General features: G+C 38.2%; 1 protein-coding gene across 2 annotated transcripts in view; it reads left to right on the top strand.

Annotated features, from left to right (window-relative positions):
* TMTC2 (transmembrane O-mannosyltransferase targeting cadherins 2) overlaps positions 1 to 22,751 on the top strand; it is a 198,250-nt gene extending 175,499 nt beyond the window's left edge. For both annotated transcript variants that reach the window (XM_044455244.1, XM_044455245.1), the window contains one exon: positions 19,319 to 22,751. In XM_044455244.1, the coding sequence (XP_044311179.1) occupies positions 19,319 to 19,498 (180 nt within the window). In that variant the 3' untranslated portion in view covers positions 19,499 to 22,751. The remainder of the gene's footprint in view (positions 1 to 19,318) is intronic.
* Positions 22,752 to 23,650: the final 899 nt, after the last annotated feature.

Here is a 23,650-nt window from a genome sequence, read left to right as displayed (position 1 = left end):
GCACAAAAATGCAGAGCTGTATCATACTATTGCAAGAATCTGTGGCATTCTGAAGATTATTTTAGTTCTGCAACATTTGGTCTGTCAGCATGTAGTGAAAAGGTTCATTTAAGATGTAATTTATAGATTATTAACATTATGATGAAACCTCACCATTTGTCAAACCAATTACTGTAAAAATATATCTTCATGAAAGTGTTTGGAAATGCATAACTATTTTTTACGTACAATTTGTATAGTGGGGAAAGCTGTAGGGGAGTAAAGCATGTAGTCTTCTAGCAATTATACATAGGCTTACGGGAAAGTGTAAGCAGATATTCAAGTAAGCATCCATTTGAAGTTGGAGCTACCTGTTCATATATTGAAAGGGTTGTAAGGTCTTCAGTCCATTGAATTATAAGAAGTGAGTTGGGAAGTCCTTCTGCTTTTGTAATATCAGTCTTTTAGCTGTTAAAAGGGCACAGAAAATCCATTTACCCTCCCATTTGTTCATTTTCATGAAGCTGGTAAATTAAATAAGGAGCATGTACATTGCTGAAAAGAGCATGTACATCCAGTAAAAGAAATTATCTGTGCAAACAGCTGTTATTGGTGATGTAGATAACTAATTTATGCAGAGAGGTTCAAATCAGCATAGGAAAGCAGCACAATTGGGCATGTTGCTTTATGTGCATGAATTATCTGATTATTATTTTCTCTCTGTGTGTGTGTGTGAAAGTAGTTTTAAAATATTCAGTTTCTACTACAGGAGAATGAAACAATGTTTTAAAATAATTGCCTCCATTATTGTGAAGAAAGGCTTCATTCATGGATGAAATATGAGGCATCAGTGTTTGAAAACTATTGCAGCATGGCCTGTGGCTGTTAAGCTCCTCAGCCCATTCCATCTGTCCACCTAGTTTTTCCTGCCCTGCCCTGCCCTGCCAAGCAGTTGAAATTCTGTGGCTACCTCAGTACTCATTGGGTAGTTTTGGAGGGGTCTCTCTCCATGTAGGAGGCTTATTTAAGAAAAAAATAAGATTAGGAGGGCTCTGCGAAGTTTGGAGTTTTTCCAAAGTCTGATATTTCTGCTTTGTGTAGCTAGAATTGGCTAGATAAGCAACAGCACTTGCAACATGGACATCAAAATAGAAGGAATTAGCCAAGTTGTTTTGACTGAAATTTTTGTTATGGAAGGCTACAAAGCTTGCAGGAGGAAGAAGGGATTTTTGGCACAAAGTCTGAATTAGACAACCTAATAATAGGTTATTACTGGTCTGTAGTGCCACTCTTCAAATATTCCAGCAAGAACCTTTCATAGTGATACTCATTCCTCCTGACTCAATTTGGGATGGAAAATGGAAGTCTTTTCTTTCCACCTTGTAAATTACACTGATGTGTGGAATAGTTTGAAGTGCATATACTTGATTGGTAACAGACGTTCAACACTGCAGGTGGTATTGGGTCACTTCATATATTTTTAGGGGTACAACTAAGATGTTCTACATGTAGACCTGAAAATATTGAGTACATATGCAACAAACATAGTTTCACAAATACTATTATACCAGCAGCTAGGACTGGGAGCCAAAATCCCTACTGAGTTTACAGTAGATAAACTCAATTTTTCCTCTTAATGTCTCAACTACTCCAAAATTGTTATTTATAGCTGATTTCTTCTGTTTCATGGCTACTATATTCCTTTAGAAAAAGTCTACAGTGTTTCATTAAAATAAATGAATGACAGTCTCAGTATTTCAGAATAGAAGCTTGAGAATTTTGTCCCCCTCCTAGCAATTCCTAGCTAGGTGGATTTTTTGTCATTAGCAGTGTTACCCAGGTAGAATATTAATTCTGTGTAAATAAATGAAATGCCACCTTAAGGTATGCTTACTGAGGCTATTGAGTTATAGCACAATTGATAGAATGCCTTCATTTCTGAGATATGTTATTAGTACATGCTGTACATTCAGATACTAGAATAATAGAGTCTTTGACAGTACACATCAAGCTAGTTTTATGGTGCAAAGATCAGGTTAGCTTCATTCCAGTGTCCTTTTCCAAAGCAAAAGTCATTCGTTCTAATTAGATCCTGACTCTTGCTGGAAGGAGCAGTATTTCTGCAAAGATGCAGAAGTCAGTGTTTGAACTAAAATAAATAAATAAATACATTCATTTCAAGAGCAAAACTACTGAAGTTACCCCCACATCTGTTCTGAAAAGCAAGGGCACTTTGAAGCCTGGCCTCGGGAGTCTCAAATAAAACCTCACCAGTTCCTGGACCTCTTAGCCCTACAACCTTGCTGCATTCCTTCTGAAGAGGACATGCCCTACGCACCACTATCCCCTCAATCTCCTATCAGTCCTGCTTGCAAACTTCTGCTTTTGACAGGCGTAAACCCCATATCTTCAACACCTTGTCAGCTACAGCTGTTTCTACTCTATCACTTCAAAAAGCTTTGATTAAATACTTAGCATAACAACACACACATGCAAGGAAATACCCAAAACTTGCTAGGACCTTCAGGCAAACAAATTCAGCTTCCACTGCATAGCTTTATTGGAAAATGGAAAGTAATTCGGCCTGAGGGTTCATGTATGTAAATGGCAAGTGTATCTTCAGTGCCTAGTAAGATCTTTTGTTCAAAGGGACTAAGCAAGTGAAGCGGTCAAACCAAGAAAAATTCTCTGCCATATATGGAATCACCCAGCAGTGAAAATTGACTTTCATCCCAGCTTTCTGGAAAATATTACCAGTAAACTACACTACTTTAATACGTTTTTAATCAAAAACACATTCTAGCGCCTCCTAATAATGGCCATCATATGCTGTTATCATAAATTATGGCACATGCTATTTCACTACCAATCTAAATAATGGAAAGCCTACAGTGTTTCTTCCTAACCTGGTACATACGATTCCTCATCATCTGAGGGCAAAATGGGAAGAAATGTTTCAGATATTTTGTGCAAGGGTGCTATTTTTACCAGTTTTCTTACCTACTTCTAATTCAGATTACATTATAATTTCCCTAGCCCTATGGGACACTTTTCAGCTATCCTGTACCCCCTTGTGCAGAAGTATATCAGGTAAAAGGATTGTTCCATCACATGCACTTCTATGCGTTTATACCCAGGAGTAAGTCCCACTTAATTTAGTGGATTTACTCTTAGATAAGTAGGTGTATGTTTACAACCTTATATGCTTGTATTTGGAAAGGAGGTTATTTCTATTGGATTAATGTATGTTTGCTCATGTACATTTCTTCACGTTGTGTTATTGTGCTGGTTGTTTATGTGCAAATACCCTTTTTATTCACAGAACACATAAAATAAAATGTTTGCTAAAATTATTTTATTCTTTTATTTACTTTCTGAGACACATTATTCTTCATGAACTTTCCTGCAAGAAAAGGTTAAAGCATTTGTGTTTCTTTATGTTTTTCCCTTGTAGAAACAAACAGGCAATGTGGGGAGATGATAGAAATTTATAAAATTATGCACATTATGAAGAAGGTGCAGAAGGGAAAGTTTTCTTCTGTCCCTGAAACATGGCTTGCAAATGAAACTACTGATTCACATGATGCACTAGCAATAGGAATGGATCAAATTATTTTCAGACTTATGTCAACTTTTAACCTGTTTGTTCATAAATGAGTTCTGTCCTTTCTTCATATTAATCTCCTTTTAAAAAATCTGCATGAAAATTCATATAAATGTGATATGTGTATCATTAAATATGTATTGTATATGCACTTCATTGTGTGTATACAAACTTAAATGTTCATTTTAAGTTAAAACAAGCTTTGCAAAATTCCCAGAAGTGTGGAATCAGAAAGATAAATGTACTCTAGTCCACATATTTGTTCTGGAGATGTGGGTTATTAGTTCACCCCTAAATGCAAACAAAATTAAAACTTTGAGCAGCCTTAATTGCTAGGAAATTAACAGCCATAAAATATGGTGATGATCAAAGGGTTAATGGCTATCAAAATGGATTTCCATTCATCGAAAGATGGGTCTGTCATTGGCTGTTGGTCGTGATGGCCCTATGGAACTAGCAATAGGAGAGATCTATTGCTTTCCCATACCGCTTGGATATTTTCTGGGGTCATCTGGATGACTATTTTATCAAGGCTTCTTTTAACTTCATATAAATGTATAAAAACCAGTTCAAGGGATCTGGGGTCCGAATCGTTTTAAAATGCCATGGATCTGCAGGAAAGCTTGAGTAGCCACCGTATGCCAAATGGGGTACAACATACCTGTGCATTTTATTTCTCATCTATAAGTTATAGTTGTGTACAAACAACATCATGGTGGCTATAGAACTGCCTGCATCATTTTTTCTCCAGAGCCATTGCCTGTGGTTTTTGAATGCACTGCTTGGTGTAACTCAGAAGTAAAGTGTAATAAAACATAATATTCACACTAGTATATTAGCATATCAGAAATTAAACCATCTCTCTGAAATTCAAGAATCTAGCAAGATTTTCTTTCCTTGTACAGAACTTCATTCCTTATTTGGGAAACATTTCCATTAATACATCAGTCAATTAGAGTGGCTGATATATTTATTTATTGATTTGATTTGTATCCTGCCTTTCTACCAAAACATGGCACTTAAAGGTGTCTTCTAGAAACAATTAACATGGATTAACATAATCTATTAAAAGGCAATAAAACTTACCAATTTACAGGGGAAAAAATATCAAAATAGCATCTAACTCACCAGTCCCATTTAGAAGTTAAGGGCCATCTTAAATAAATCAGTGTTTGCATGCCAATAGAAAGATATCAGAGAGGAAGCAAGTGTAGTCTCTCTTGAGCCATAGCCTGAAAGCAACTGCCATAAATGCCCTTTCTTGGGTCACTTTGCTGAAGGTAGTGGTCTCAAAAGGAAGCCCCTTCCAGAAGGACTTCTATAGAAGAAGGCTTCTATAGATGGAGGCAGTCTTTTGGGTAGCCAGTCTCAAATCATATAGGGCTTTATTGGTCATAACCAGCATTTTGAATTATGTTTGGAAAACTAGAGGTGGCCAGTGAAGCTGGGGGTCACATGCTTCATGTAATCACAGCGAGTCAACGGTCTAGCACAGCATTGTGGCCCAGCTGAAGTTCTGGACAGATGTTTAGAGCACCTGTTGTTACATCTCAGCCTAGATGAAGAAAATTCCCCCATCCGCAGATCACCATCATCACTGGAGTACATGATGCTAACAGGTGGCTTTTAAACAAATCTAATAATATATCATTATTAAGTTGATGATGAAGATGATGATGATTTTTAAAATCACCCCACCCACCACAGAAAACCAGATTTAAAGTGTGTCCTGCTGAATGATGGGGGCCAGATACTAATTGAGACAGATCCATGGTTTGCCAACACAAAGTGGCCTCAGCCTACATGTAAACGTTTCCAGCACAACAGGGTGTGAAGTCTCTGGAACCAAACCCAAGGACACCTCAGTTAACTCAGAAAGGAAGTGTGTTGAGCAGAGAGTGGATGGTACACTAACAAAATCCTTTTCCTGTCCCAAACTCCCACCTTCAGATCTGCATAGTCACAACTTGGAAGACTTGGTGGTCAGTACACCTGGACAGGGGATAGAATCACAATAGACCACTGGGACTCTGCCTCCCTGTCCCTCAGTTCTTGCCTACTGTAACACTGAGAAGCAAGGTAGGCAAAGCTGGAAAAGGTCTCTGTGACAGGTCAGATCAGTGTGCTCTTCCAGGATCAAGTCCTGAATGGTTATTCTATTTCCCTTCACTTATCTGGCATTCAGCAGCAATCAAGAGGATTGGTGTTATTTTTAACATTAAGCCTTGACTGCCTGAACGTTGTGTTGTATTTTGGACAACATTGCAAAATGTTGCATTTTTCCATATTCTGCTTTTTGAAATCTCAAGTTCTTTTTGTCCCATTTGTAAAGAGATGTTTGAATTTTGGTAAGTTGTTATATTTTACTTGCTATATTTTTATCTTTAAAAACTATAAAAATCATTCCACATCCTTATCCCCTATCTTCTGTGAGGACTTGGCTCTCAGAACTGTGGCTTTTCTTATCATCTCTAAATACGTCTGTGTTTAAATAGATGATCAAAGAAAACTACACTTTTCCCCATGACTTTTTCTTATAGTAGTAAATAAACTATAATGTCACTGTTTCTTTTTTCTTTTTGCTGTTCTTACAAATGTCTTCAGACCTGAAATAGTTACATGTTTTGATTTGCTTGTGTGTCATGATTTTCATAATGGATCCTATTGCTTTGTCATTAGGCAACTGACCAAATTAAAAATAATTATTATTACTACATTAAACAGAACAGGAACACATGAAAAGCAAGGCATTATTGAAAATATAATTGGAAAACCACATGCAAATACTAAGAGTCTGTCCAGGTGATCTTCTTACATGGGGAAAAAATTAGTTAATACTTCAAAAGCTGATGACCAGGAGCTCAGTTCTACCTTATGTACTATAATTGCATGCATAATATATATCCTTCAAATAGCATTGAAATGTTCCAGTGTTTCTCTTGGAAGCTTTCCCGTTCAGTAGCTCTTCTGTCTTTCTCACTATTCTGTTCTAGAGGCCTCGTTTCTGGCAAGCACATTTGGTGAATCTATTAAGACTGTTTAGAGTTGGCAATGTGCTGTCCCTATGATAGTTGATTAATTGGTGCCTGTGCCAAGAGCAAAGGCTGAGTATATATTTTAACTCATTTGCTAATTAATAATCTAATATTTCACTGTTACATTTACCTTTTCAAAGCAACATCTTGCATGCCTAGTTTTAAACCTTCCCCTTATATTTTAGAACCCTAGAACTATACAATATAGATTTGGAAGGCACCCCTAAGGTCATTGGATGTCCAGTTCCCTGCAGAGTTTCCAGCTAAAACATCCCTGGAGCATCTTGATATCACTGTACAGAGTAAATCTCTGGCAGAGCAATGTAAAGCACACCACAGTGAAGCAATCACAAAGCAGTCTTACAGGGCTTGCAGGCCTTGGATCTTGAAACGGGTTGCATGTTCTGTCTGTCTTACTGTCTGTGTGTATGCACATTTAACCACCGTGGGTTTAGACATAATTAAAAACAGTCGTTTGGTGCTTTGTGAACAAGCCCTGTGTTTCAAGCATGCTTTCTCTCTCTCATCTCTATCTCCCCATTATGGGGGGTTAGTATCTTACCCAAGCAAAGTATGATTTGAAGGTGAGAAGAGAGTTTGGAATCGAAAGAGAGGGCAGCAGTGAATGAAGTTCACGTTCATTAACAGTTTATGAAAGCATGGCCCTGACCCTGCCTCTTTCTCTCCCTAGGAAAGGAAACGGAAAGCTTTCTTCCTTCATGTTCTCTTTCTTCAGAAAAAGGAAGGTTTCTGCCTTGTGTAGTACAGAAACCTTATAGCCTTTGATAACTAAAAGTTATGTTCAACAGGAATGGATTAACCTGGCTATTTTTTATTAGTCCTGCATGTGCATTTTCTTTCTACATTAAATCACTTATTGGACATTTTTCTCTCAAAATTCATATTTTAAGTCTGAATTTTGATGTGTTGAAACTTCTAAAAACTACTTTGTAAGAGAAATGTGGCAGCTATTATATATTAGTTTAAGAGATACACATCAGGACATTGTTACTAAGATCAAATTCTGCAAGCATCCTATTGCCCAGGTAAGCAGTAGGGAAGCTTTTGTAAATTTGGAAGGGAGATGGTTCTTTCATTCTTTGATGCCATGAATATACTATAATTAGCCAATGCAGAAATCTATGGATAGGCTTTTAAAAATCTCTGTGAATAGGCAGGCACAAGCTTTTAAATGGGGAACAGCTTTATTAATTCACAAATAGAGGGGGAATCTGCAAATTCTAGGTTTCTGTAAAAGAGGTGATTATTTTGTACCTCCTTGTCAACCTTTGGCAAGCTCCTGGGTCTCAGGCCAAGTGCTAGACTCTTTTCTAGAAAAGACCTTCACAATCAAGTGCCAAGAAGTGTTCACTAGTATGACCCTTTCAAAGTACGGTAGCTTCAGACACACCCCGAACAGAGGTCCTGTCAACCCCCCCCCCCCCTTTAGCATATGGCCTTAAAATCACAGTTGTGAGGAAACCTTCATTCACCCAATATAATCCCACTCTGTGGGTTGGATGCAAAAGTGCCCCATGACTACTAGGAAGCCTGGTTTGAAAAGAGGTGGCACAGTTCTGGACTGATTTGCAACCTGCTTTACTGCTTGATGCTGACTGAACTTTTAAAACCTCTTCCAGTTGTTTTGTTGTAAATAGGAATAAAAAATGTATTGCATGCCTTACAGTTCTGTTAGACTCATTGGCTCCTAGTACATTGCTTATTTGGGGTAACAGGAGGCAATATAATGTTTTTTGCTTATCACAGACGTTAAATTGATAGGAAGTAATGAGGACTAGGGAAAATCAGCATTGCTGCTTCACCTTATCAAAACCTAGAACTGTTTCTACCTTCATTAGTTTAAAAGAAAAAGGGGAAATGAATCAACATATTTGCATATTTTGGCTGGCTGGCTGGCTTGCTTCTATCCTGGCATTTGGAACAAGCATTTACAATAAACGTGTTTAAAACAATGGAAGAAACAATGTAATAAAACTAAGAGCCAGTGTGGTGCGGTGCAGAAGGGTGGGTGAAAAGTAGATCTTAGATTACAACTTCCTACATTCCTTACCATTTTCTGTATAGTCAAGGCCTCTGGGAGTAAGTCAAAAGCATCTAGAGATCTGCCTTCTGCCCAACTCTGGTTAGTGGTTAGAGTATAATACTAGGAATGGGAATCCCTCAGTTCAAATCTTCGCTCAGTCATGAAACTTCCTGTGTGAGTTTGGGCCTGTCAAATTCAGCCTAAGTTACCCCACAGATGGTTGTGGGGATCAGGTATACTACTTTGGGCTTGTTGGAGGAAAGGGCAAAACACCAACTGTCTCCTTCCCTCTCTATTGTATGTATGTGTGTAGGAACTAGCAATAAAATTAACTTTTAAAAACTTAGAAGAATTAAAAGCTTTAGAGTCTGAATACAGGATGCACACTAAGGGCATTAAGTCTGATAAATGTTTGGTTAGATGAATATCATTTTCATGCTGTTTCATAGTTGTCCATTGCTTCTGTCATGTGCTATCTTTCCTACTAGTATCGGACCTACTATTAATCAGCGTGATGGAAGTGCTTGAGATGGCAGGTGCAGGGGCTGGGCCATTGGCGACTGGTCCCTGCTTTTCCCATTCTGTTAGAGGGAAGAACTGTGTATGCCATCAAGTCTGCCCCACATCTTCTAACTAGCCAGCTGGTTTAGGTGCACCACATGATGGAGAGCATTAGCACATCCCCAATGTAGAAGAAAGAGCCACCTGCCAGTCCAACCAGCTTCTGTGTATGGAATTGGGCAGGTGAGGAGAGGCACCAACTTCCCTTCTGCCTCATTCTGCCCAGCTTTTCCTTCTCTGTTGCAGTTCCCCAGTTGGGAAATGGGAACATTTATCATACTGCTGGTTCCTAGTGAGACAAAGATCATTTGTAATGATGGGATGGTGTGTGATGTCTAAATGGCAGACTACCCTTTGGCCAATGCCTCAAAGAGTGTTTTCACCATTATCTGATGGCAAGGGTTTGTGTGTGCAGCTATTTTTCTTCATATCCTTGAATAAATAGGAGAAGATAACCATGGAAATGGTCTGTGGGCAGGAATCTTGCAGTGACTGCTAAGAGTGAGATGGTTATGGGAATTGATAGTAATGGCTCCAATTGTATAGACTGGCATTTGGACTTATTAGGATTGTATCATGAGCCAACTGTTGATAGAGTACACTGTATTTGATGAATAGAACACCTGGACCAATTACTTATATTTCATTTGAGACATACTCAGAGCATTAAAATATAATGCCTTGAAACTGTGTATGTAAAGGCACCCCATAATACAATTATGTAAGATCATGTAGTAAGAGTGCTTATCCAGGTCAGGATATCCCTGATTGTAGCTGTATGCAGTCATTCTGCTCTACCATGTATGTATTTGTTTTGCCAACCCATGTAGCTTATAGCATCAAATTTCAAATACTGCAGAAGTTACAGGACTGCCCTAGACCTGAATCACGACTTTGATTTGCTAGAAATTCCAAGTGTAGGTAGAAAAAGGCTACTATCTGATAAATTCAACGAATTGTTAGATGTGAAAACAATTGAATCGCAGGGCTTAGGCAAGAAAGCACAGTTTGATTCCAATTAACAATGATGACGACAATGACAACAACAACAACAGTCATTTGTATATTCTTGTATTTTCAAAATGGTTGGACAATTGCGTGCAATAATTATATGTTGCATAATCCTGAAGGCATTTGGGTTTGAAAGCCAACGGAGTTTAATTATAAGCACTTTGTGAGGTCTGCAACACATGTTACTGTTTTTAAAGAAATGAAATAAAATCACAATATTTAAAAATTATAGCTTATGTGAATATTTAATAAGATTCATTATACTAATAAAATGATATTTTTTAATGTGCAGCTTGGTTTCCATATGGATTGAAAGAATAACTGTGGAGGGCATTTTTAAACTGTCAAAGCTCTCCAGGCATAGCTGTGGGAAAAATGTGTAGATCTATAATCTTACTGCAAATGTTGATTGGGGATTTCCAGAATGCCCCTGATCCTTAATGATTCTTTGTTTTGTATTCATTAATTGACAGTGTCTGGTATATATAAGTAACTTGCACAAATGTAGATACCATACACTGTTCACCAGTTGAACAGTGGGTCATCAGGCCCAAACTCTGCAAAACTTGAGCAAGTTCAGAAGATTAGGTTTGAAAAGAGATTCAGCAGCTCAGACATTAATGTCTGAACATTCATTGTATTATGTTGAGAAACTGGATGTGGTAATTTGAAAGGCAATATAGACTACGTACTGATTTCAGGTTAACTGCTTCCAAGATTCTTCTCCATTTTTTACTGAATAGGGTTGGTGTGTCAATTCTCTGAAAAAGCTAAAATATCCAGCATGTGTGTGCGTTTTGCCTCTTACAGTGAGCTTTGTAAGAGGAGGATTGGCTTTTCTTGCGTTTGAGTATGGATGAATTCCTGATTCTGTTTAAGGAAATGAAACGATTTCTACAAAACTTCATGAAATATAGCTATCCTGCTTTATGGAGTGAGAGATTTTCCCCAGTCCTGTAAGAATGATCTGCACAGAGAATGGGATTTTCTGAACAGCTCTTTATCTAAATTGGGTCTGCTGCACAGAAATGGATGCTGCACAGGCTACTCCTTGGTAAAATTCTCCGAACAAGCAGGCAGGAATATTTGTCCCTGCTTACTGGATTGGAATCATTTATATCTAAGGTGTGTACGACTGGACTGTGCAACCTATTTGTGAGAAGAGGAACTTGTGAATAGGTGTAGCCATTTTCTCCAGGGATGGAAAAATCCACCTACTCTTTCTCACTAGGAGGGGTCACCATAGCAAGAATTGTAGTGCATATTACTTCTTCAACCTTCAAGTGTTGGGGTTTATTTGCTTGCTTGTCTTGCAGTGTTATGGCCAATAGTAACAGCATCACTTGTGTTTGTTTGGTCCACAATATCCCATAGGTAACATCATTCCAGGACTTGGAATGACGTTACCTATAATAATAGTGAAAAATACTAGTGAAGAAAATTAGGAGAAAATTCTGAAAAATACCTGTTTATTTCTAGGGAGTTAGGAAATGAAAATTTTTCTGATTTTTCTGAGAAAAAATATTTTCTGATAAATTTTGTCTCAACTCTATTCATCATTATTCAGGGTTTAGTACTTCTCCCAGCATCTCAAAATTTCTGATATGCTATTATGGATATATCTCTGTTTCTAATGCAGGTGCTGATAATAATGCTTATTCCTTGTAGGCCCTATGTCAGGTATGAGAAGAACATGTGTAGAAGGTTCCAAGTTCAAGGGGACCTTCTACACAGGTCACAGCCAACAATGAAATGTGTCTGCCTAAAAAGATGTAGAGCAGGAGAGAGCAAGTGGTTCCCTTCAGATATTTTGGGATACAGTTCCCATAAACTGTGGCCATTGGCCATGCTGGCTGGGGCATATAAGACTTGTAGTCCAAAACATCTAGAGGGCAATGGATTGTGAGCTCCTGCTGTAGAGTCACTGCCTGCTAGAGAGGACAATACTGGACTAGGTCAGGAGTATCAAACCTCTGAGGCTAAATTTCAAAGTGGATTTCGGGAGCCACATTTCAAAGATAGACAGTGCTGAAGGCAAAAGAGGTTGGTGCTAAAATATCGGCATATTTTGGCTTGTCCCTCCTACTGTCCATCTTCAGAAGAGTTGTTTCAACTTTTTGTTGGTGGTGGTGGAAGGACACAAAAGCAAACAAACCTCCATATGATAAATGACTGGGACCAGCTGGAGACACACCATTTGGGAATCCCCAAGAGTGGTCCATGAGCCCTGAGTTCAACACCCTCGGCCTAGATCTAAGAACTGTTTAAATGCAGATTTTGATTTTCCCAGTTGCCTATCCAAAAGTGAAGAAAGTGAACATAATAGAAGGGATTGGATGGTATATATGTGGGGGCAGGAGATGAGGCCTTGTTTAATGTAGAGGCAAAGTCTGTCCCAAGTATTTGTTACCTGTAAGTATGTGAATTATTGAACTCTCAGTCAGCACAAGGACGGTCTATGGTGTGTGTGGGGGTGTGCGTGGTTTCTAAATAGAATGGCTATAAGATGATTGACACATGGACCCTGTTCATTTATCTACCCTTTTCCGCAGTTGTAACTCATTCACCCAGCTTCTAAAAATCTTCTGCTTGAAGAAAGTGTATCAGATGTAGCTGTGTTCAAAATGCGTGTAAACATCTTCACAATCCATTGAGAGGAGAGGGTCCCATAGCTGAGACAGCTGTATACAACTTAGTGTAGGATTCTGCTAAGCACAGGACTTTTTGTGGTTTTCTGTTGTTTAAAGCTGGAACTTCCAGACAGGAATCATGTGCTCTGGCTGCTTGATGGGAAATCAGTCCATGCTTTTAAAGTAGCATCACCAGAACCTCAAGGGCAGCTTCCATGTCCAAGTCTAACTCTGAAAGTAACACTTCGTATTCTGTCAAAAAATAAATGCCACCTCCAAAATGATTCAGCTGTGCACTGTTCTCTTTTAGCAATAAAAAAAGAAGCTGTTGACGTTTTGATTGCTTTGGAAAATAGCACACAGCAGCATGGCAATGAGACCAGTAATAAAAGTTCAAGTGAAAATTCTTCCCATCACCACAGGAGGATTAAAAGGCCTGACAGCACATTATAACTTGGTCATTGGTAAGATGAAGCAGGGCCACCATGAGTAGTTTTCATGCTTAGTGATGCAGCCTACAGATAAATCTTTTTCATTTTCTCTTTATTACTTCATTGTGCTTTAACAAGCCACCGTACATGTTTTCAATTAGTGAGATGAAACCTCTAAATAGAGATCAGTTGCTCTTTACGTTTAGGGGAGAGAGCAGTCCTAAGGATACAGCTAAAATGTTTGGATAGCATGCTTTTCAGACCATTAAATCCCATTTGGCAGCAAAGACCTTACAGTGGTTTGCTCTTTAAAAAAGAAAACTACATCAGGTACCTGACTGAACATGCCTGATATGAAATAATGACATTTCAATCAGGCTTAGAAGGTCAGGAGATTTCACCCCAAAGAAATACCTTCTTTTTCTGTCTGTGTCTTCCAGCAAACAATCAGAGATGTTTAAAACTATATAGTTGAATGGGGTTTTGTATACTGGAGAGAAACTTGTTATAAATCAGAAAGTAAGAAGGTGAGAGTCAGGTGTGACATGTTTAAGGTATGAATTCAGATATATTTGTTGTGCAAATTATAACCTGAGATGCTCGATCCTAGGACACTGTGAGATATCTGATTTAATAGTCACTTGCATATGAACCATCAAGCAAGGTACAATACCATTTGACAGCAGTGTTGCTATTAATGTTGTTTGTTTATTAGCAAGCTTTGCATGTTATAAAATTGAAGATTCAGTATCCAGATATATTGGTTTTTCACTTCAAAAGAATTAAAGCAACACTAGCTTTTACAGTGTCAGGTAAAGAATACTCTATTGCTATCGAGGTGTGAAGTGGTTCTGTGATGTATTTGCAGTGGAAATATGTGGTCCTCAATCTTCCCTCTCCTGGGATGAGAACCAAGGTCACTGTTTTGAAGGGCAGCCTTTGGAAGGACCTGAAGCTAAACTCAGTAGTAGCTGGACCTTTAGTGTATTCCAGTACATTCATATTCTTGTAACAAATCCTTAAGTTCCTTGTGTGACAGAATTGGCCCACCCTGATGCAGCCTTTGACTTTGGTGAGGTAAGGTGTGTGTTTTATCAGGGCACAACAGAAGATCACATCTAACAGACATTGATGGTGGGCTATTGAAATGCTTACGTCTGCGACCTTTTGCCCTACAAGCCAGTAATGCACAGCTATTGTCTGTGTGAGACAAATTCTTCTGCTTGCTCAACACACAAGTGTTAGCAACCACATGCAAACAATCTGTTCTTGCATGTTGTAGAGACTCTAATTGCCTGCCCATAAGCAGCTGCTATGGACAAGTATTTCAAATACCACTGGCCAATGGCTAATACGAACTGGCGTGCAAAACAAAGCATTGCCAAGCTGTCATAGAGATGAAGAGGCAATGGGAAAGCCATGCTTTGGAGAGCAGTGCATATTGGTATGACAGAGAACAAGGGAGAGACAGAATGAAGGAATGGAAAGGAGTCATGCTGACTGAAGGATGAGGGTAGTATAAAAAGTAATTAGGGGGTTGTAGAAGAGAAGGAAATGTGCTTTCTGGATGTGAAAATAGAATACAGAATGTGGCCATATATATTGAAAAGAGGAACACAGAAGACTATCAATCAGTGGAGGGGCAGGGGAGCAGGAAAACCAAAGCATGCGAGAGAAAGCTGAATAGAAAAAAAGAAAACAAACGTCTTTGTACTTGCAGAAACAGGTAAATTATCATCCAGCTCAACTGTGCTTGTAGCAAATTATTTGGATTGCTGAAAAGTGGCCCTCTGTGCCACCGGTTGCTCATTTGGGTACAAGAAGAATGTGCTTTTTGGCTGTAGCTTTCTTCACAGTTGATTTTTTAGGCTTTACATTTTAATTTGTTCTCTAGGCTATTTTTGTTTAAAAATTCTGTTAAGCCTAAGCTTTAAAATCTTAACTGTAAGCTTCAGCCCTGGTGCATGGGAGATGAAATACCGCGGTGACTGAAATTGCACTTGTGCAATACTTATCATTGCATCCCTATTTGCTATGATAACAAGACTTAGAAGTATATCCATAAATCTGCAAAGGCTAAGCAAATGATTACATGGGAATTCCCTAATGGCTGTGTAATTCCCAGGGGCCCATAAACAATTTCCATTAAGCTTCTAATAGAACTGCCAGCTGACTTCTTTTGACATAAAGCCTTTGCCTCCAAAAGGAAATAAATGAAGGAGATGGTTTCCTTTCATGTGGTTTGGAGCATCATTTGTTCTATAGTTGTAGCAAGCCCCTCATACTTGGACTAGTAGCTGCTGACTGGCACTGCTAATGTCCTAAAAATCTTCTTCAGCTGTCTTAGATAAAATTTCCATGAGCATGACAGAAAACCCTAATGATTGTGGCAGAAGGTTTCTCAATTTCAGCTGGCAGGACATAATGACAAAGGCATAAGCAGAAAGGTGCCTTGCAGTAGTTTGACTTTCATGGGCACAGACCCTTAAAACCAGCTCTAGATTATTACAGAACAATGTGGAGCAATTGATTGAGCATCATATTCCAAGCAAGGGATCCTCAGCTACACATGTCATGAGTAAGGACATTTTATTGTTTTGACTTCAGGAATGAACATGAAGTTGGGTGAAATGCTAAATAAATAATGTTATATTTTAAACAGGCAGGCCAGTACTCTGCAGACGGAGAGACTGGGCAAGCCACATCGCTCTGTTTCTAACATTAAACAGAGCAGTATTTTTTCAACCCACAAATAAAATAGGCAAATGATAATCTCAGTGGAAGTAGTCTTGAAAACTTATGTATTAATATGCATTTTGAGCAGAGATACAAGGCATACAAGATACAAAGTGTAACATTTTAATGTATGCTATTTTAAGTTTCTTTTAATTGGGTACTTCAGTAGTGCCTCACCTCATACATACCATTTTTTACTAGATGCTAAGAATTCGTTCCTTCAGGCAAACTCCTCAGTGGTTTGGACTGCCGCAATCCGCTCTAAACCACTGAATCCCACAATGAATTTAGTCCACTGTGGAACTGGAAAAAGAGGAAGACGTTTATTATTTGACTAGTAGAGTTTTCTCTTTGGGAGGCATTTACACTAGTTTTTGTTTTTGTTGCGAGTTAGAGGCTGCTGTCCCTGCCCTGTCAAGCATTATGAAAATGGAGGGGGTGAGCAAGCATGCAACAAATATTGGCAGGCAGGCAGGCAGACTGGCTGGCTGGCTTGCATTTAACAGAACCATAAGGTGACAACAAGATGTCCTTTGTGATGTCATACTCTTTTGCAGAATACATCATAGCAGAAAAATTGGGTCTGTCACAAAGTTCATTCAACATTGGAGCATAGCTTGCCCAACTGGCAGACAGTGTGCGCTGAGGATGAGGAAGATCTGGGTTCTAGTTCTTGCCTGACCATGATGCTCAGTGTGACTTTGGGTTGGTCGCTTACTCTCAGCCTTAACACACAGGGTTCTTGTTGTGGGGATAAAATGGAGTGTATGAAGGCTACGTAAGGCACTTTGGATTCTTGCAAGAAGGAAAAAGCAGGATATGCACACAGTGGAAGAAGAACAAAAAGAAACAACAGTATACACAAATCACTTCAATTGCAAGTTCAGTGTGTTGATTTAATCAATACTGATCATAATTTGGCTTTATCAGACTTCTACATTTGAGCCATCATTTCTTTTAACTTGTTGTTTTTTCAGTGAAAAAGTGTGTTTCCAGGTATTTTGTGTGTGCCATCTGGATTTAACTGTTATGTTAACCCCTTTTTGTTTTGTGTTCTCCTATTTTCTGAATTTTACTGCTTATCTGGCCTACTCATGCAGTGCAGGTATGGCTAGATGTGTGAAGGACAGAAAGCCAAACTGGGTGATCTTTGTGTCCGCTTCAGCACTGTTTTAACAAAGGTAGTCAATTTCTTATAATTAAAGCAGCAGCAGCAGATTTCAAATGTCAACAAGAATAGCATCACAGAATGCGAAGCATCTCACATTCTATTTGATATTTAGCCTGCTTTCATAAGCTGAGCAAGGAATAATGTACTTTTGATGACAAGATTGTTTCCAGAGTCAGGTGATCAGGATGCTGCAAATGGCATAGGAATAACAGTACTTCACAGATACATTTATTCACCTTGTGTATATTTGAATAGAGGGAAGTCTTACCATAGTCTTAGAAATAATTCGTATATGTCAGATAATAACAGCTTTAATTCTAAAGTTCTAATAGAGAAAGCGAGGAGGGGAGGAAGCCAACCCAAATGAAGTCTTAAACCAGTTAGTCTGTCTTCTGTATGTCCAGAGTTACCTAGCTTAGTCTGTAAAAGGGCAAATCCTTCTGTTCCACCCAACTTTTTTCTTTCTTCTGCAACTCATTGTCAAATGAAAAGAAAGTTAAAGTAAAGAATACTGTACAGGCTTATGCAGATACTTATTTTTGAGGTTATGTATGCATGCTTGTAGTAGTATGTAAGAATCACATTACTGGGAAGTCAAAGATAGGGAGAAGCTGTAAATATCTGTACAGGGGCACACTGATTAAGTTTCTAGGCTAACCAAGAACCAAAGCTCCCTTGGTGGTTCACAGAAATAAAGATTCTAAAATATAACATGATAAAACATAGTATATCACTTTGTATATTGGAAGGAAGACTTTGCCCTGTCCTCCTTTTGTTTTATTCTATTTTATTGGGGCCATAAATGGACAGGCCTCAGGATACTTCAGATTCTGTCCTGTCCTGTTTTTTCCCCTCCTATTGGAATGCTCCCTGTTCTTCTTATCACACTTGTGACCCCAGGAAGCAAATGGCACAGGTTTGTTTTTTTTCCAGTGGTTGCCACAAGGGGGCAGGGGAATGGAACAGAGGCTCTTCCTGGGCTTATGGCTAGGAAACCATAGGATTCCTCTCTTAAGTTTAAAACAGAATAACAGTAAAAATCAGAGTATTAAATATTTAATTTTCACAAAAGAAATTACATTGTCCTGCTATTTACTTTTGCTGAGACTCATAAACATCTAATTCCTTTGGCATTGACAGGAAGGTACAAATACCTAAATCACAGATGTCAGTCAAGTTTGGCCATAGATATCCTTGCCAGTAGATTTTCACACTAGACATGATGAATTTTCTGTGCAATGAGTTCTGGTTTATATCTATGGTTATGTCATTATAATTTGGGCCCAACTAAGTTACGATTGTATTTTTTGCAATCTAAACATAGATTAATGAGTTAAAAGCATAGAAAGTGGATATAACATTGCTGACGTTACCTCTAAGTCACAACTCAAGTCAGCTATATCAATGGAATATTTCAAGCCTGTCACATGGTAGAAATTGATCAACCTGAAAAAGTCCTTCTCCTTTTACAGAATGTCATTATTTCATACCCATTTCTGTTGAGTAAGTTGTCAGACTGCTTTGCCTTTTTCTCCTTTAAAGGTTTACTTGGAATTACTTTGATATCCTAGATTTGGATTGAATGTTTGATTTTTTGCCAAATATTGTAACAGCAACCAAAATAAGGTACCTAAAAGGATAAATTTCCTTTGGATCTTTATAAAGAGTGTATAAAACTGCCTTTTAATAATTACATGAGTAAAAATCTTATTAGTAATGTATTGATCTGACATCAATTTCCATCTTGCTACCTCTTATCAGTTACCGGACTATTTTTTATTTTACTCACCCCTTGGAAATTCAATATGCTGCCTGTGTTACTACATGCAAAGGTTTCACGACATCTGTGTTATGATTATTAAAGGGCTGGTAGAAGCTTTCCATGTCAACACCACAGCTTGCCATATTCGGACCATAAAGTGCATAATGTAATAAATCAGTTCCTTCCCTTTTTTACCTTTAGATGTTTCTTCCAGTTGCTATATCATTCCTACGAAAACATGAGGGAATAATTTTGTGACTTGGATGAAGGTTGTCAAGAAGAAAGAAAATGCAAAATAAACTTTTAATCATACTTCACCTCTGTTCTTTCTCTCTCTCACTCTCTCTTTTACAGTATCCAGCTGCCCTAATGAATCTGGGGGCAATTCTTCATCTCAATGGCAAACTCCTAGAAGCTGAAGCAAACTATCTCCGTGCCCTTCAGTTCAAACCAGATGATGTCATCACACAGTCCAATCTACGCAAACTCTGGAATATTATGGAAAAACAAGGCTTAAAGACATCCAGAACATGACATGGGTGGGAAAGCCCTTGAATCTCTCTATTTCTCTCTCTGTCTTTCTGTTTGGCAAAGGCTGAGAAACATCAAATCCAGAACATCTCCCAGGGTGCTGGTTTGTTGAGTGCTCTTGCTGGACTGGATGGTAATTGTCCAAGCTTCTAATTGCTGCTAGGAGAAACCTATAGGGCTGCTTTTTTGTGGTGACATTTTGACCGTGAGAGAGAGTTGACTGTCTTAGGAGCTTCAAGACTTGAGAGTTACAGCCACAAGCATAAAAGCAAAATAGATTTGAACCTGGAGCACTTGAAAGGGGCCCTTTCAGCATATTCACCAGGTCATCCTCTCATTTTCATGTAGTTTCCAGTAGAAAATCATGCTGGCCTATATAACATCCACCCAGTCAACCCGGGACTTTAGAAAAGGATAAAGATCGGCTTACATTATTTTTGAGAGTGTAATTCATTAAAACATCTACTAAAACCCAATGTGTTTGCAATTTGTCTTCATATTGTGTATCTCCTTAGGGCTGTCTGCTTATCTCTTCACAGACTAGCCACAAACACTTGAAAAATACTTGAACAATGTGGCAACAAACTCACTATTTCTTGACAATTACACATTTTCTTTCATTCAATGGTTAAAAATATAAAAACAGATTTCTTATTTGCTGTGGTTTATATTTTACTAATAGAATCAGCAAAGAATAGTGAATTGAAGCATGGAGCATTGCATTTGCCCAACAGAAGTGGATCCAAGGCAGACTAGATTTTCATGTCTCTTCTGTTTTCATTTAAAGTGGGAGTGACCTAACCTTTATAACAAAGGGTGCACTTTGGTGATGAAAGCTGAATACTCTGCTCCCCCACTTGATGTCACCAGGCTATTTTGCTTCAGGCATGTTACTTACCAGCTTAGCTCACTTCCAGGATCTGAGTAGAACCAGCTGAGAGAAAAGTACCCCAAGTGACAGAGTAAGTAGATCATAAGACAAGGAGAGAGTTCAGCTCCTCTCACCAAATGCACTTTTTATTTCTTTTTTCAAAATGCCCTACCTGTAAGTGCACCAAAGTGAATGCAGCCCACTTGAAGAGAGAACATAGGTCCTCTTTCATAAGTTTGCCCTTAAGTGTATCACAATGCAGACAACTGTAGTTTGATTGCAGTGTAGATCCGCTGGCTTGAAAATTTGCTAAAGCACAAATAGTGGTGCACAGAAGGGAAGTGAATGTCAACAATACGATGATGAGACCAGCCCTTTGCCAAAGTACAGTGCAACTGGGCTTGGTATTTAAAAATGAATGGTTCTAAGCCTTTAACTGTATGTCTACTTCTGGATCAGCTAGACACTGCTGAAAGTTTGAAGAAGTGTGTAGTTAGTAAATATAGCCACCTGGAGTGCTGTTTTTTCTTGGTGGAAAGATGGGATGCAAATAAAACAAATGTTTCTGAAATGCTACAGTGTGATTGATAAGCAGTTTGTAGGAAGGGAAGCAGGCAGCAGGAAGCTAAAAGGATGTAATACTTTCAGCATTTAGCATATTTACAGGGTATTACACCAAAAGGGATAATGTGACTGACAATGGTTGCCAATTATTTTTGCATATATTTAATGTTTCTACATACAGAAAATATTTGTGCAACGTATAACCCAATGTTGGATTTCTAGCAGCATTTTAGTATTTAACACTTTGGCTTATTTGGCATAGTTGTTATGAAAAGTATTAAAAATCTGTTAGACTGCACTGTGCATTGGGCAATTTACCAACTGCTCTGTTGGGTAGGCAAGTTGGATGGAATCCATTCTAGCATCCATTTTGACACTAGTCAGAATAAAGGGAGATCAGATCACAGTGAGCTACTTTACTATTTTCCAAGTGCTTACCTGTGCCCAAAAGAATTTCTCCCCTTGTGCCATTTCACAAGCTGCTGCTGCAACTCTTGTTTCAGAAACTATTTCCAATGACAATGAGAGGGACGGGTTTGATATTTGAAAAATGTAGGTTCTTTGCAGTCTAGCCTTATATTACAGAGCACTGTTGAACTGAAGATTAATAAGGCTCTCTTATAATCCCTTGTATGTAAACCTTTCCTCTTAATGCATATCATCCCATTGCTGTTTGTGTCTGGTCTAATATGTTGTTGAAATTCTTTGTTTCCCCACTGCAGCAAACACTTTCTCTAAAGAAGTCACTTGAGACACACATCTGTTGCTAGTCTTCTAGTTTGCTTTTCACACTGTGTTTTTAAATGTTTAAGGTGTGTATCGGTGCTTAGAGGGAAATGGGGACACATTTATTCTGTACTTTTTAGGCACACAAACTATTGTATACATGTTAAGGAATCATGGCTATCTCTTTTGGCCTAACCACAATTTATGTCACTGTGTGTAGCTATCTGAGCTCATTTTCTTTTCCATTAGTAGCAGCTTAAAAAAAGAAAAGAAAAGAAAAGAACATGTTGGACAATTTTCATATGATGCCCTCCCTCCCACTCTTGTTCTTGGTCCTTGTTAAGGATCAACGACCTTTGGATTTTGCATCCAAAGTAGCTTTTTATAATGATATAGGAAAGAATATGAAATAAAAATTCCACATTTTCAGTGTTGCAGGGTAAGGATTATGGTAATGTATAAATGGTAGATTGAATCTCTTTAGTATCATAACCATCATGCTGCATTTCCTTTTTATTTGTAAAAATAAAAGCTGAACTAATCTTTAGGAATGCATTTCTGGAATAATGCTATGCATATCTACTTAGAAGTAAGTCCCATTGTGTTCCATAGGTCTTACTTCCATGTAAATAAGTATAGAATTGTGCCCCAAGTGTAGCATGCTGAAACCTCTTAAGTTTCAGCTATCAGATGCAAATACAACTTTGTGGTTGTAATATGTTATTCTAGCTTCTCCTTTGTGTATTCTATATTAATTCTTACATTCATTGCACAATAGTGATTCATAAGGTTTTATGATATTGACTGTCTCATTTCAACAATGACAAGTGGAAGATTAAAAAGAAGAAAGATTGTTCCATATTTCTCCATACATGTTCACTATAGGGCTGGGCTTTATAACTTTCAATTTTGGAATAAGTTTAAAATGTTGTCTCTGCTCAGGGATTTGTGGTGGATATTGTAGACAGTGCTTTGAAAAAGCACAAATTTACTAAATTAAATTTTTATTTTTTGAGAAAACTGGTATTTCTATAAATTATCACAATTTGTAGGCTTTCCTTTTTGTAGAAATGATTGTTTATGTGCCAGATAAGAAAATCCAATTTGTTTTCAGTAATAAATGATTGATAACAAATTTCTTGAACATGTTGTCATCTGTTACTTTCCATATTAGATCAATATAAATTGATTCCCTAAGTTCTCTAAATCATCAGTTTAATTTTTCCCCACGAACATTTAAAATTGCCAAACAAAACAAAAAACCCCAACAGCAACAACCCAACTCTCTTTGTTTTGATGTGGGAGCTAACATTGACAGTACCCTATTCAGTCTTCCTCCAATTGAGTGCAGGTCTAAACTAGATAGGGAGGCATGAGCTCATGTGTAAATCTTACCCTAAACATCTCTGTGTGCCTTGCTTCTATGCTGAGAACAAAATGAAGGGTTTAAGTGTTCTCCTTGATCACAAACCCTGATAGTGTATCCCTTAATAGTGCTAATGTTTCTAGCAGTTGTTGTTATCCATATGCTTCATCCTTGCCCTCTGCTTGTACATAAGATCCCTGGTGATACATCCAGACGTGTTCTCTAATAGCTTCTCCCATATCTTCTCTCCTCTTTTCCTGAGATTAGCTTGGAAGGCCTCATCTATGCTCTAATTTTCAGATATGATTGATGAGAAATGATAGTGTTTCCAACAGGGGCACACCTTCTAGAACATTCTCCATGAGAAGATAAATCCACACTCATTCTCTATCAGATCAAGAATGGGCAACCTGATGTCTTCCAGATTTTTTGGACTGCAACTATCAACAACTTGAGTATGGCTGATAATTTGGGACTATGGGACATGTGGTTCCAAATGCCTGGGGATACCAGTTTTCCTGTGACTGATTTAAATGGAGGCTGAAATGCCTTTATGTATTCCAGTGCAGTCCACCTCCCGATTAAGCAGTATGAGGATTGATTGTGGTTAACTGTTGCTGTATTATAT

This window comes from Varanus komodoensis, unplaced genomic scaffold (genome assembly GCF_004798865.1).
Source record: "Varanus komodoensis strain SLA01 unplaced genomic scaffold, ASM479886v1 scaffold8, whole genome shotgun sequence".
In the NCBI taxonomy this organism is placed as follows: Eukaryota; Metazoa; Chordata; class Lepidosauria; order Squamata; family Varanidae; genus Varanus; species Varanus komodoensis.
This window is presented reverse-complemented; position numbering and strand designations above follow the sequence as displayed.